Raw genomic sequence first — 10,820 nt, forward strand, 5'->3', positions numbered from 1 at the left:
ACACAGGCGCTATGGCAAAGCCAGCTCTGGACCAGGACACGGGAAGTCGTGGCCTAATGGTTAGAGAGTCGGACTCCCAATCGAAAGGTTGTGAGTTCGAGTCCCGGGCCGGCAGGAATTGTGGGTGGGGGGAGTGCATGTACAGTTCTCTCTCCACCTTCAATACCACGACTTAGGTGCCCTTGAGCAAGGCATCAAACCCCCAACTGCTCCCTGGGCGCCGCAGCATAAATGGCTGCCCACTGCTCCGGGTGTGTGCTCACAGTGTGTGTGTGTGTTCACTGCTCTGTGTGTGTGCACTTCGGATGGGTTAAATGCAGAGCACAAATTCTGAGTATGGGTCACCATACTTGGCTAAATGTCACTAAATGTCACTTCACTTCACTCACTTCACTTAAGTTGTGCTGATCCTAGGTGAGAAAAATGTCCTGCTTTTTTTCTTTACGCAAACATGATGTTGCAGTTATAGTGCAAAATTGTAATAATGTTATCACATATGATAAGTGGAATTGCATTTACAGACACAGTACAAAAAAAGTTCCCTGAGGTTCCAAAAAAGTTCATCAGGGCAGCACTAAGAGAAAAGTTAAATGATGAGCACAAGTTACGAGTAAGGTAATAATTTGTCATACACACAAGCACATACTCATGCTCTCCCTCTCTCTCTGTCACACACACGCTCATGCTCTTTCTCTCTCTCTCTCTCTATCTCACACACACACGTTAATGATCTCTCTTTCTCTATCTCTCACACACACACACACACACACAAACATGCTCATGCTCTCTCTCACACACACACACAAACACGCTCATGCTCTCTCTCTCACACACACACACACACACACACACACGCACGCTCATGCTCTCTCTCTCTCTCTCTCTCTCTCTCTCTCTCTCTCACACACACACACACAAATTTAAAAATTTCTGTTTTTTTCTTGTTTTTCAGGAAAACAGTGTAGAGGCTTCATTTAACGGATCAGAGTAACATTTGGCTGTGAATTGGTCTCTGCTTCGCTCTGCTCTTACAGTTTCAATAAATACAATAAATAATTTGTGAAAATACATTATTTGTTGTGAAGTTATTCCCCCTGCATTAATCCTACAGAAGACATAAGAAGACCTGTATAATTGCATATATATCCACAACAGTCCTGCAGGAACTTTGAATATTATATTTTAAAACCCTGCAGGGATATAACTCCTGCAGGTATTCCTTCATAAAATTCCTGCAGGTATTCCTTCAGGAAAATGAGCAGAAAATCCTGTAGGAAATCTGCATAATATTCCTGCAGGATTCCTGTAGGTTATTTTTGTAAGGGGAGCCTCACACGCAGCCTTTCTGTCAGTACATAAGAGAGAAATAAAAAGCAGAAATTATTTAAATGAAAAAAAATGTTTTGATTTTGATTGGTTGACCTCTTCATCTTTTGCTTGTTTGGAGTACCGGGCGTGGACATAGGCGTCACTAGATTTTTGCGTAGTTTAGAGTGACAAATCGTACTTTGAAGTCAAAATGCTAGCCTTTATGCAAAATGCGTACAGGTTGGCAGGTCTGGACAGATTGTTAGTTTGTGTGTAGAAGTACAATAACTTGAGACAACAGTAAAATTAGGTCTATACTTCTGAAACATTTATTAGAATATTTTTATCCTTTATACCAAAAGACATTAGTTATTTCATATGAGCACCTTCAGGATAGGCCACTCAGAGAAACACTCTTTGAGGGACAGGAAAACATCAGGACAGCCACATTCATGGAAAGTACTTTCGCTTGAATTAAAAAGACACTGAGGTTGATTGACTTTTTGATTGATTTTTGACACTGTATATACGAGAATGTTGGTTAATATTATTCAAGTAAGGGTGTGGGCTCTAAGCCCCATGATGGTTCTCACTACAGTCCTGTAGTTCACTAAGCTAGTTGGAGGGCTAATAATAACACACTCAGCTGAGTGTTCAGTATGTGTCAAACTGTCCCTTTGTAATAACAAAAAAAATGAAGCAACAGTAACAAAACCACAATAACACTTTCTAAAGAAGAGCAGGGTTTGGGAGCAGACCTAAGCCTTAGGGTTTAGGTAGATGATGGCTTTATCTCCCTATGCTTTTGCATTAATAATGTCAATAAACTCTGCTTTCAAGGAAGCGCCGCCCACCAGGAAGCCATCCACATCTTTCTGAGAAGCAAGCTCCTTGCAGGTCCCTCCAGTGACGGATCCTGAAATGTTGGACAATAAAAAGGGTGACATTTTGACCAATCTTTATTTAGAAGATATTATAAGAGCAGAACACACCAAATAATTGTATTGTTGATGGTATTTGATAGCAGTGTACTATAATACCAGGAATGCATGTACTTTGATTGAAGGCATAGCACCATCCAAATTAGATACCTAATTTGCATACCAATAATGCCTTTCATGTTTATGGGCATTGTTTCAGTCACCACCAATGAGGTACCCATTCAAACTCATAGGAGATGTTGACTTAACAATTACTAGTTAGAACTTGTCTCTTTTAGTATTTGTCCAGTAGGTTTTCTTTAAATGAAAACCCTTTAAATACTGTTAAAAACAGATAGACTTTCATCGAAATATAATTTTAATTAGTTTTAGGCCACATTTACAGTGGGGAAAATATTTATTTGATCCTTCATAAAGAAATATAGGCTTTGCAACTTTTATGGTAAGTTTATTTAAATGGATAGAGATAGGATAGCAACAAAAAATAAAACAGAAAAAATACATTTGTATGGAAGTTATTAATTGATTTGCATTTCAGTTAGTGAAAGTATTTGGTCCCCTACCAACCAGCAAGAATTCTGGCTCCAACAGACTGGTTATGTGCTCATGTGGCCCACACGGTCACTTTAAGAAGTTACTGCTAATGTCAGCTGGTTAGGTTTATAAAAAAAGACACCCATCCACACAGTCTGTATCTTCCATTCCAACACTCCCTCCACCACGGGCAAGACCAAAGAGCTGTCACAGGGTGTCAGAGACAAGATTGTAGATCTACACCAGGATGAATCTGGCTACAAGGCCATCAACAAGAAGCTTGTTAAGAAGAAAACAACTGTTGGTGTGATTAATCAGAAATGGACAAAATTCGAAACAGCCTTCAATTGACCTCTGTTTGGACTGCAGTGTAAGATCCTGCCTCATGGGGTAAGGATGATCAAGAAAAAAAGTGAAGGATCAGTCCCCGAAACTACATGGGAGAAGCTTGTTAATGATCTTAAGACAGTTGGGGCCACAGTCACCAAGCAAAACGTTGGTAACACACTACACCACAATGGACTGAAATTCTGCAGCACCCTGCTCAAGAAGGCACATGTACAGGCCTGTTTAAAATTTGCCAAAGAACACCTGACTATGCGGACTATGATCCCAAGAACACAATCCCTACAGTCAAGCACAGAGACTTTGGGGCTGTTTTTCTGCTAAGGGAGCAGGACGACTTCACAGCACTGAGGGGCAAATGGACGGGGCCATGTACTGTAAAATCTTGTATGATAACCTTCCCTCGGCCAGAACACTGAAGATGGGTCATGGATGGGTCTTCCAGCTTGACAATGACCCAAAACATACCGCCAAGGCAACAAATGTGTGGCTCAAGAAGCAGCACATTAAGGTCATGGAGTGGCCTCGCCAGTCTCCAGAACTCAATCCTATAGAACCTACCATAAAAATGACAAACCCTTCATTTCTTTTTAAGTGGGCAAACTTACAAAATCAGCAGGGGATCAAATAAATATTTTCCTCACTGTATGTATTGTTGAGTTCTAAATCTACTTGCCTGTCTGGCTTGCTATTTTCTTATCTTTCATGTCACACCTCAGTCTCACGCTCCATTTTTATACAAACAGTTGCTGCGAGCATGTCTTCATTATTGATTGTGAAAAAAAAAATAAAGACCTTAGACCTTCATGCTGCAATACTGTTGCAGTGTTTTGGCTGATAGTTTTGAATAGAATCAAAATAATTGCTTCAGTCACCATGAATGAGACACTCACTTACATGATGGGATGGGAGTTTTTCTATACAATAACTAGACAACAATTTGCTCTTTAGTATTTGTCCAGTGGGTTTCCTTTAAAGGGAAACCTTTTCAAAGCAGTTAAAAAAAATACCATGGATTATTTAAAAAGCATAATCTTAACATTTTATAGCATAATAATATTAGCTCTTTACAAGTGGTTACTTTATTCTGTTGCTTTTGTGCCATCACAGTATGCCGGATTAGTGAGTGACATCACTAAGGGTGTGTTTGAATTAGCATAATAATGCATCTCACGTTTAACTTCTATTCACATTGTGATGGGATAGAGTCATTACAATATAATTAGTCAGAATATTACTTCAGTTTATGTCCAGTAAGTTTCATTGAAAGAAAGCTCCTTTATAAACTAAATAACAACATTTTAGCAACAATAAAACATACATTAATGCATGTTTTTATAAACTACAATAATTATTGTTTGAAGAAAACCGTGATGGGAGTTTTGAAGCTTACACAATCATCAGATTGAAAGTGTTACTAAACTGCTAGTCACATGATAAACATGACTTTGTTACGTCATTACGGTTTCAAAATGTCCATGGTAGACCAATAGGTTTCTGTGAACACATGAACCAGTGTTTATAGTTTTTAACAAATCTTGGATGAGTTTTATTAATTTGCAGACATTTGAATTATATGTATAATAAAAACAATTAGTAGTAGTTAATGGTTTTTTATAGTCCCGTTTAGCCAAACCCTTCATAAAACAAGTCACACAAAGTAATAAATAACATTATTATACATGCATCTATCCATCACTCATAGGCAGCAACAAATAGTATTTAAATATGCATACCCACAATGCCTTTCAATTTAAATGGTTGTTGTCAAGTGTTAATATAGATATATGTTGAATGGAAAACTATGTCACTACTTCTTTACTGAATACAGCGCGTTGTGCTGCCTACAATGGTTTTAAAATAAGATGTGAATCAGTACGCTTTATTCCATGATTCACATATGAAACAGCAGTATGCTACATTGCTGTCAAATGATTGCAACCACAACCTCTTTAAATTCTTCAGTCACCATGAGCGAGGAAGCTGCTTTCAGGGATGGGGGACGATCACGCCACAATAACTATTTAAAACTTTCTCTTTTAGTATTTGTCCAGTAGGTTTCCTTTAAAGGGAAGCCATGCCATAATAGTTTAAAATAGATCTGTTTCATACAGTATACATGTTTAGAGTTAAGTGTAGTAGCTAAAATATTATAAACATATTTTATGTAAATAGACATAATTCTAATCATAAGCAACTCAGTGTTATTACTTCATGCTGTGAACTTGAGAACTGAGTACAGAACAGATAGTTTGATGTGTGTTTATGTAGTTGTGTTGTATGACTGTATTAAATCTTGACATAATTGTGTTTACATAAATATACTGTAGCCAATATAGACAAGCATGAACTATAAATCTTCCCAAAGCAACTATAAAGTAGCCACTTGCATACCAGAGCTTACAGTAACAACACTTACACTGTCAGTATGTATACGCATCAAACATTCACCGCGCAGTCCACCTTATTCTCTCTCTCTTTACATTTTTACACCTTGTTTCTTGATTTTATGAGCAGCAGGTGGGGAGTGACAACATAAAATGTGATGTGTCTTAATTTGCTTACAGAAAATGGTTTTCAAAAAGGTTTATTTGATTTGGAATTTGAGTATTTGTTTAACCAATATATAAATGTTATTAAACAAAGCAAAAGTTTGTTTAAGTTACAAACATGTTAACTTTGCTGTAGTCTCCATGACTGATGTACCTATTCAAAATGATCAGAGTTTTACTGGAGTTATGCCATAAGAAATTTGCCATTTTATTTTATTTTTTTACTTTTTGAACAGTAGTATTTGTAGGTTTTCTTCAAGAGAAAGTTCTTCTAGAAGTACAAAATGAAAAATATACAGCACAATTGTCACGTGTGCTTTTTAAAGAAAAAAAAAATCAACGAGTGGAAATCAGAGAGACTGACCTCCATAAATGATCCTGACCGAGTTGGCAACAGCCTCTGAGACATTGGCCTTCATCCACTGCCTGAGCTTGTCATGCACCTCCTGAGCCTGTAAAAACAGCAGAGAGAGACTGAGTCACTGAGGTCAATGAAACGCATTTAAAAAGCCTCCATGTTCTGATTCAAACAGCTTGTCTCTACCTGCTGGGGTGAAGCAGTTTTGCCAGTGCCAATGGCCCACACAGGCTCATAAGCAAGGACCACTTTACTCCAGTCCTTCACGTTATCTAAAAGAGATGATATAGTCACATATATATATATTACAAGGAATGTCTTCTAATATTATAGACATGTGCTTCACTAAATTGAAAGGTACCTGCGATGAACTTTGTCTGGCCAAAAACAACTTTCTCTGTGATTCCGGCCTCCCTCTCATCCAGCTTCTCACCGATGCAGGCGATCACACCCAAACCATTCTCAAGAGCATGAGCCACCTTCTGCCCAATCAACTATCAGGAAAAATAAATCAAGAGAGAGAATGAGATCAGAGAATGCATATGATAATTTATTTGATAATAAATTATGACTGATTAGCACTGATTATGTGAGAGTGTTACACTTACCAAAACATACAATTTATTTTTGAGCTTGACAATTTGCATACGCCTAATTGTCTTTATTTTATTTTATTTTAAAGTTCTTGTAATTTTACTGTTCAAAATAAAATTAATACAATAAATATTCTAAAAACAAATCAACCTCAAACAAGTGCTACTTTTATCTCATTTATGACCAGAGACAATATGAAGTGTTTGGGCAAATTTGCATACCTATAATGCCTTCTTCCAGTCGGGTCAAATGCTGCTGTACTTATGAAAGACTGAGTCACCATCAGTGAAGTACTCATTCAAAATAATGGGATAGGTTCACTTCAGGATTGGTAGTCAGAAAATTAATCTCTTAGTTTTTGACCAGTAGGCTTACTTTAAAAGACTTTGAATGGAATTTGTTATAATTACAAGTTAATGTGTGATAAATTATTTTATTGATGAAAATACATTTCTTTAGAAACAGTAATGCACAATTGGTATGTAGTAAATGTGTGTATATTTGTATTGATGGAAAATGCGTGTATTAAGTGTACTACAGCTTCTGGTATAGTCTATGAAAACAAATTTCCTCTTCTGGAGACAATGAAGAATGAATCTAAATAGGAATCTGACATTACTGGTGATGTGGTCAAATATTGCATGCATTACACATTAAACTTCTATGCGCCTTAGTTTACTTAGTTACCATGAGTGAGATACTCGTTCAAAACGATCATTCGGATTCACTGTAGAAAGACGGAGTAGAAATATGCTCTTTTAGTATTTGTCCAGTAGTTTTTTCTTTAAAAAGAAACCCTTAAATACAATTTCGAATTTGTTTTTGTAAGGTGTTACCAAAAAGTAACAGTTGGATGACGTAGGCATAACTAAACACTCAGAAGGGGTTTGATAATTCGCATGCACAGAACAGTGCATCTGCTATACATCAATCTACACACTAGGGGGCAGTAAAATACATGGTTTCAGTGTAGCTCATCCAAAGTCAACATATTATACTGACATCAAATACACTTAAAATAATTACTGCATCTCAAAAGAATCATTAAAAAAATTATTTTATCTTAAATAATGTTTAAATAAACAAAAATAAATATATTGCTCATGAACTTCATAAAACACATGGAGGACTATATTCACTCCACAACAGCTAATAAGATTTCATATGCGTAAAGGTATATTGAGATACCTCATCACTCTCTCCAAACACATGGCGTCTCTCAGAGTGTCCCAGAATAACCCATTTTACTCCACAGTCCTTGATCATCGCAGGGCTAGAAGAATCAGACAAAATGATTTGCACTGGCAATTTTGAGTGAGGATAGAAAAAAGGACCAAAAATATAAATAAACTGAAATAAATATATTTTAATTACATTTTTGTGTGCGTGTATATATGACCATTTTTCTGGACTGTAAATTAGTTGACATGTACCTGATCTCTCCGGTAAAGGCTCCCTTTGCAACTTTGTAGCAGTTCTGTGCTGCGACATCAATGTTAGGATTCAGCTTGGACCTTGCGTAGCCCAGGTAGATGGATGGAGCACCACACACAACATCTGTGGAACAAAAAAAACAAACATGTTAAATCACCACTGCAAAAAAACCATTGTGATTCGTAATAATTGCTTCTTTAGCGTGACAGACCACCAAAGCAGAGCCCTGATTGCATGTCACTAACAAACAGAAGATATTTAACCATTCAGATTGCTGACAGGACATCTTGATTAAGATGTCAGTCAGTATGATACAAAACAAGGTTCAATAAGTGGTTTCATATAAAACACGCCTGACTATTGTAATTATTTTTATTTTAGGGTTAAAAAACGTCTGTTTTGCCGTATTTTCATAAGATGTGGCATTTATACTGTAAAATTATCTTGGGTCAGACTAAATTAAACTCACTGTAAAGGGCACACATATCTGGAACTTATCTCCCTGGATAAAAAGGTCAAAGGAAAGGTTTCTCATATGACAGCATACTACAGAGGGCATGAAGTATAGCAAAAAGGGCAAAAGCTGACCCATGACCTTTGCATGTTTAGCGCTTCTCTCGGGTTTCAGCACTTGAACGAAGCAGCGTGACTTTTGGACTTCACCGATTCAAGTCCACTGCTGTTCTATTGACAGATCAGCCCAGTCTGGATTCTCAAATGAAGCCAACAGAAAACGTGGACAGTGATGCAGATTTACGTCACAGTGAATTGTTAGCGGAAACGCGGAACGCAAGCCCTCAAAATGCGTTTTTGTAGCTACTATAGTTCGTTTTAAATGTTACCTTATAAAGAAACAGCACAAGCTAATATAGCACGGTTTTGTTGATAAACCGAACATATTGATCGTCCTGTCAGTTTATTTGACAGACCTTGAACATGCACACTGTGGCTACGTGCTGGAAATCACACACCATTTCAAGATTTAACCCTTGAATCACGAGACACGATGAGCATCCTTCATTCATTCATTCGTTCATTCACAAAACCTGACGGGCAATCGAAAATTGCTTTATAGCCTCTGAATTTATCAAATAAACTGGTATAAATGTTAGGAAACAGTTTATACAGGACAATTCTGTCTGGTTACTGCTTAATCTAGATTATTACGAGCTACAGACTGGTTTATACTGTAGAAAACTGATATTATAAGTACAAAAGAGAAAGAGCCTCTAAATAATATGATGCGACCTGTCAAAAGTCCCGCGTGAATGTCATCTCACGGTCAATGCAGTGTTCTGCACAAGCTGAATGAGATACGCACCGGTCGCTGCGTTGAGTTTGGCGTTATTCAGTGTATTGGCGAGCTCTTCTATGCTCTTTTTGTCCCCGTTCATTTTCCAGTTGCCTCCGACGAAAAACTTCCTGCCAGTCATGACTGAAAAGTGTTGCGTTCACCAGAAAATACTTAAGAGTAGAAATATCAGCCAACCTTTGGTTGAAGAGACAGCGAGGAAATACAGTCCGATCGAGTTTATACAGGGCTGAATAATGAGCCCCGCCTCCCGGCGCTGGCGATTGGCTCAACAGCATGCCTGGGAAAATAAACGTCATTTCATCAGAGTGTAGGAATCAATGTCCATTGATCAATGCCCAATGTTAATTACTGTTAACTTTTTAACGTTTTTTTGTTTTATAACGTTAACGTTTTGAAAATTTTACATTTTCTTTTCATTTATGGAATCATGCTACTTCTAATATCTAAACTTTGTAATGTAAATAAAATGCAGCATAAATGTAGAAAAACAATATGAAATTAGAAAAGAAAGCTGTAAAATGTGTTAAAATGTTAGTCTCTCTCGCTTTTTTTTCTACTTTATATGGTTATTTATATCTTTTTATTTATTTATTATATGTTTATCATGATGTAACTCCTGTGGTAAATGAGGTAAAATACATATATTCCTCTGTTTTCTGTAATATTTTTTATTTCATAATTGCAATTCTATTATTACTATTCATCTACTTTTGAAACACCGAGCCCTACTTGGAGTGAAACTGCAAAAACAAATCTACCATATTTAACAGAGGCCGATGGAGGGCGACTGGTCTTCAGGTCTTGGAGGTGGGACTACATGTGCATACCCACAATGCTTTTCGTAAATGTCAAATATATAAAGATGTTTTTCATCATTTCTTTAAGGTATTTAAAAAAAGAATGCTGCTTAAAATTTACGAATATTTATAAATGGAACAATTGTTTCACTTTAAATTGGTCTTCTGATTTTTTTGTAACTTATTTTGATTCAAATAATGTAGTCACCGTGATCGATATACCTGTCGAAAACACAAAGAACGTTTCATGGACTGAAATCCTTTGGAAATTTGCTCATTTAGTATTTGTCTAGAAGGTTTCCTTTAAAAGGAAGCCCACACCTCTTGGTCTAAATTAGAAACAATATATAAGTATTCTGCTATTTCTTTGCGAAAGCAGAACAATTGCTTAATGATAATAAGGGATGATGTTCGATTATTGTGTACGTGTAAGTGCAGACACATGGGTGTATATTATTTGAGGCTAATCATTGCTTAACCCATGCATTGTTTATTGTCAGTTGCTGTAGAGATTGAAATACAAATAAAGTAATTATTAGATGCAAACATATAGAGAAATGCAAAACCTTGAGCTGGAAACAAAAAAAATCCCTAGCAGCATACGGAGCAAAAGAGACAGGGTTAGTGAAGCCAAAAATTACG

The 10,820-nt window shown here is 36.8% G+C and overlaps 1 protein-coding gene and 5 non-coding genes across 6 annotated transcripts; 5 read left to right on the forward strand and 1 right to left on the reverse strand.

Annotated features, from left to right (window-relative positions):
• Nucleotides 1-1,614: 1,614 nt before the first annotated feature.
• LOC132158310 (triosephosphate isomerase B-like) lies at nucleotides 1,615-9,565 on the reverse strand. The gene is made up of 7 exons (XM_059567671.1): nucleotides 9,388-9,565; nucleotides 8,066-8,189; nucleotides 7,821-7,905; nucleotides 6,400-6,532; nucleotides 6,225-6,310; nucleotides 6,045-6,132; nucleotides 1,615-2,224 (listed from the first exon to the last, which is right to left on the reverse strand). Exons 1-7 carry the CDS (start codon nucleotides 9,497-9,499, stop codon nucleotides 2,106-2,108), a joined length of 747 nt encoding a protein of 248 aa, XP_059423654.1. The 5' UTR covers nucleotides 9,500-9,565; the 3' UTR covers nucleotides 1,615-2,105.
• Nucleotides 2,509-2,564, forward strand: LOC132159018 (U7 small nuclear RNA). Its single transcript, XR_009437733.1, has one exon. It is a non-coding gene; the product is annotated as a U7 small nuclear RNA (small nuclear RNA).
• Nucleotides 4,063-4,116, forward strand: LOC132159019 (U7 small nuclear RNA). The gene has a single exon (XR_009437734.1). It is a non-coding gene; the product is annotated as a U7 small nuclear RNA (small nuclear RNA).
• On the forward strand, nucleotides 5,154-5,208 carry LOC132159017 (U7 small nuclear RNA). Its single transcript, XR_009437732.1, has one exon. It is a non-coding gene; the product is annotated as a U7 small nuclear RNA (small nuclear RNA).
• On the forward strand, nucleotides 7,376-7,431 carry LOC132159020 (U7 small nuclear RNA). The gene has a single exon (XR_009437735.1). It is a non-coding gene; the product is annotated as a U7 small nuclear RNA (small nuclear RNA).
• An 878-nt stretch (nucleotides 9,566-10,443) lies between the features above and the next one.
• LOC132159016 (U7 small nuclear RNA) lies at nucleotides 10,444-10,497 on the forward strand. The gene has a single exon (XR_009437731.1). It is a non-coding gene; the product is annotated as a U7 small nuclear RNA (small nuclear RNA).
• Nucleotides 10,498-10,820: the final 323 nt, after the last annotated feature.

Source organism: Carassius carassius, chromosome 15 (genome assembly GCF_963082965.1).
Source record: "Carassius carassius chromosome 15, fCarCar2.1, whole genome shotgun sequence".
Taxonomy (NCBI): Eukaryota; Metazoa; Chordata; class Actinopteri; order Cypriniformes; family Cyprinidae; genus Carassius; species Carassius carassius.

What these genes read in the sequence shown, in the direction of transcription:
- LOC132158310 (XM_059567671.1), bottom strand. Translation starts at nt 9,499, where the DNA reads ATGACTGGCAGGAAGTTTTTCGTCGGAGGCAACTGGAAAATGAACGGG. An exon ending in CAAACTCAACGCAGCGACCG is followed by an intron (nt 8,190 to 9,387) that starts GTGCGTATCTCA and finishes TTTGTTCCACAG; the next exon opens with ATGTTGTGTGTGGTGCTCCA. An exon ending in GCCTTTACCGGAGAGATCAG is followed by an intron (nt 7,906 to 8,065) that starts GTACATGTCAAC and finishes TGATTCTTCTAG; the next exon opens with CCCTGCGATGATCAAGGACT.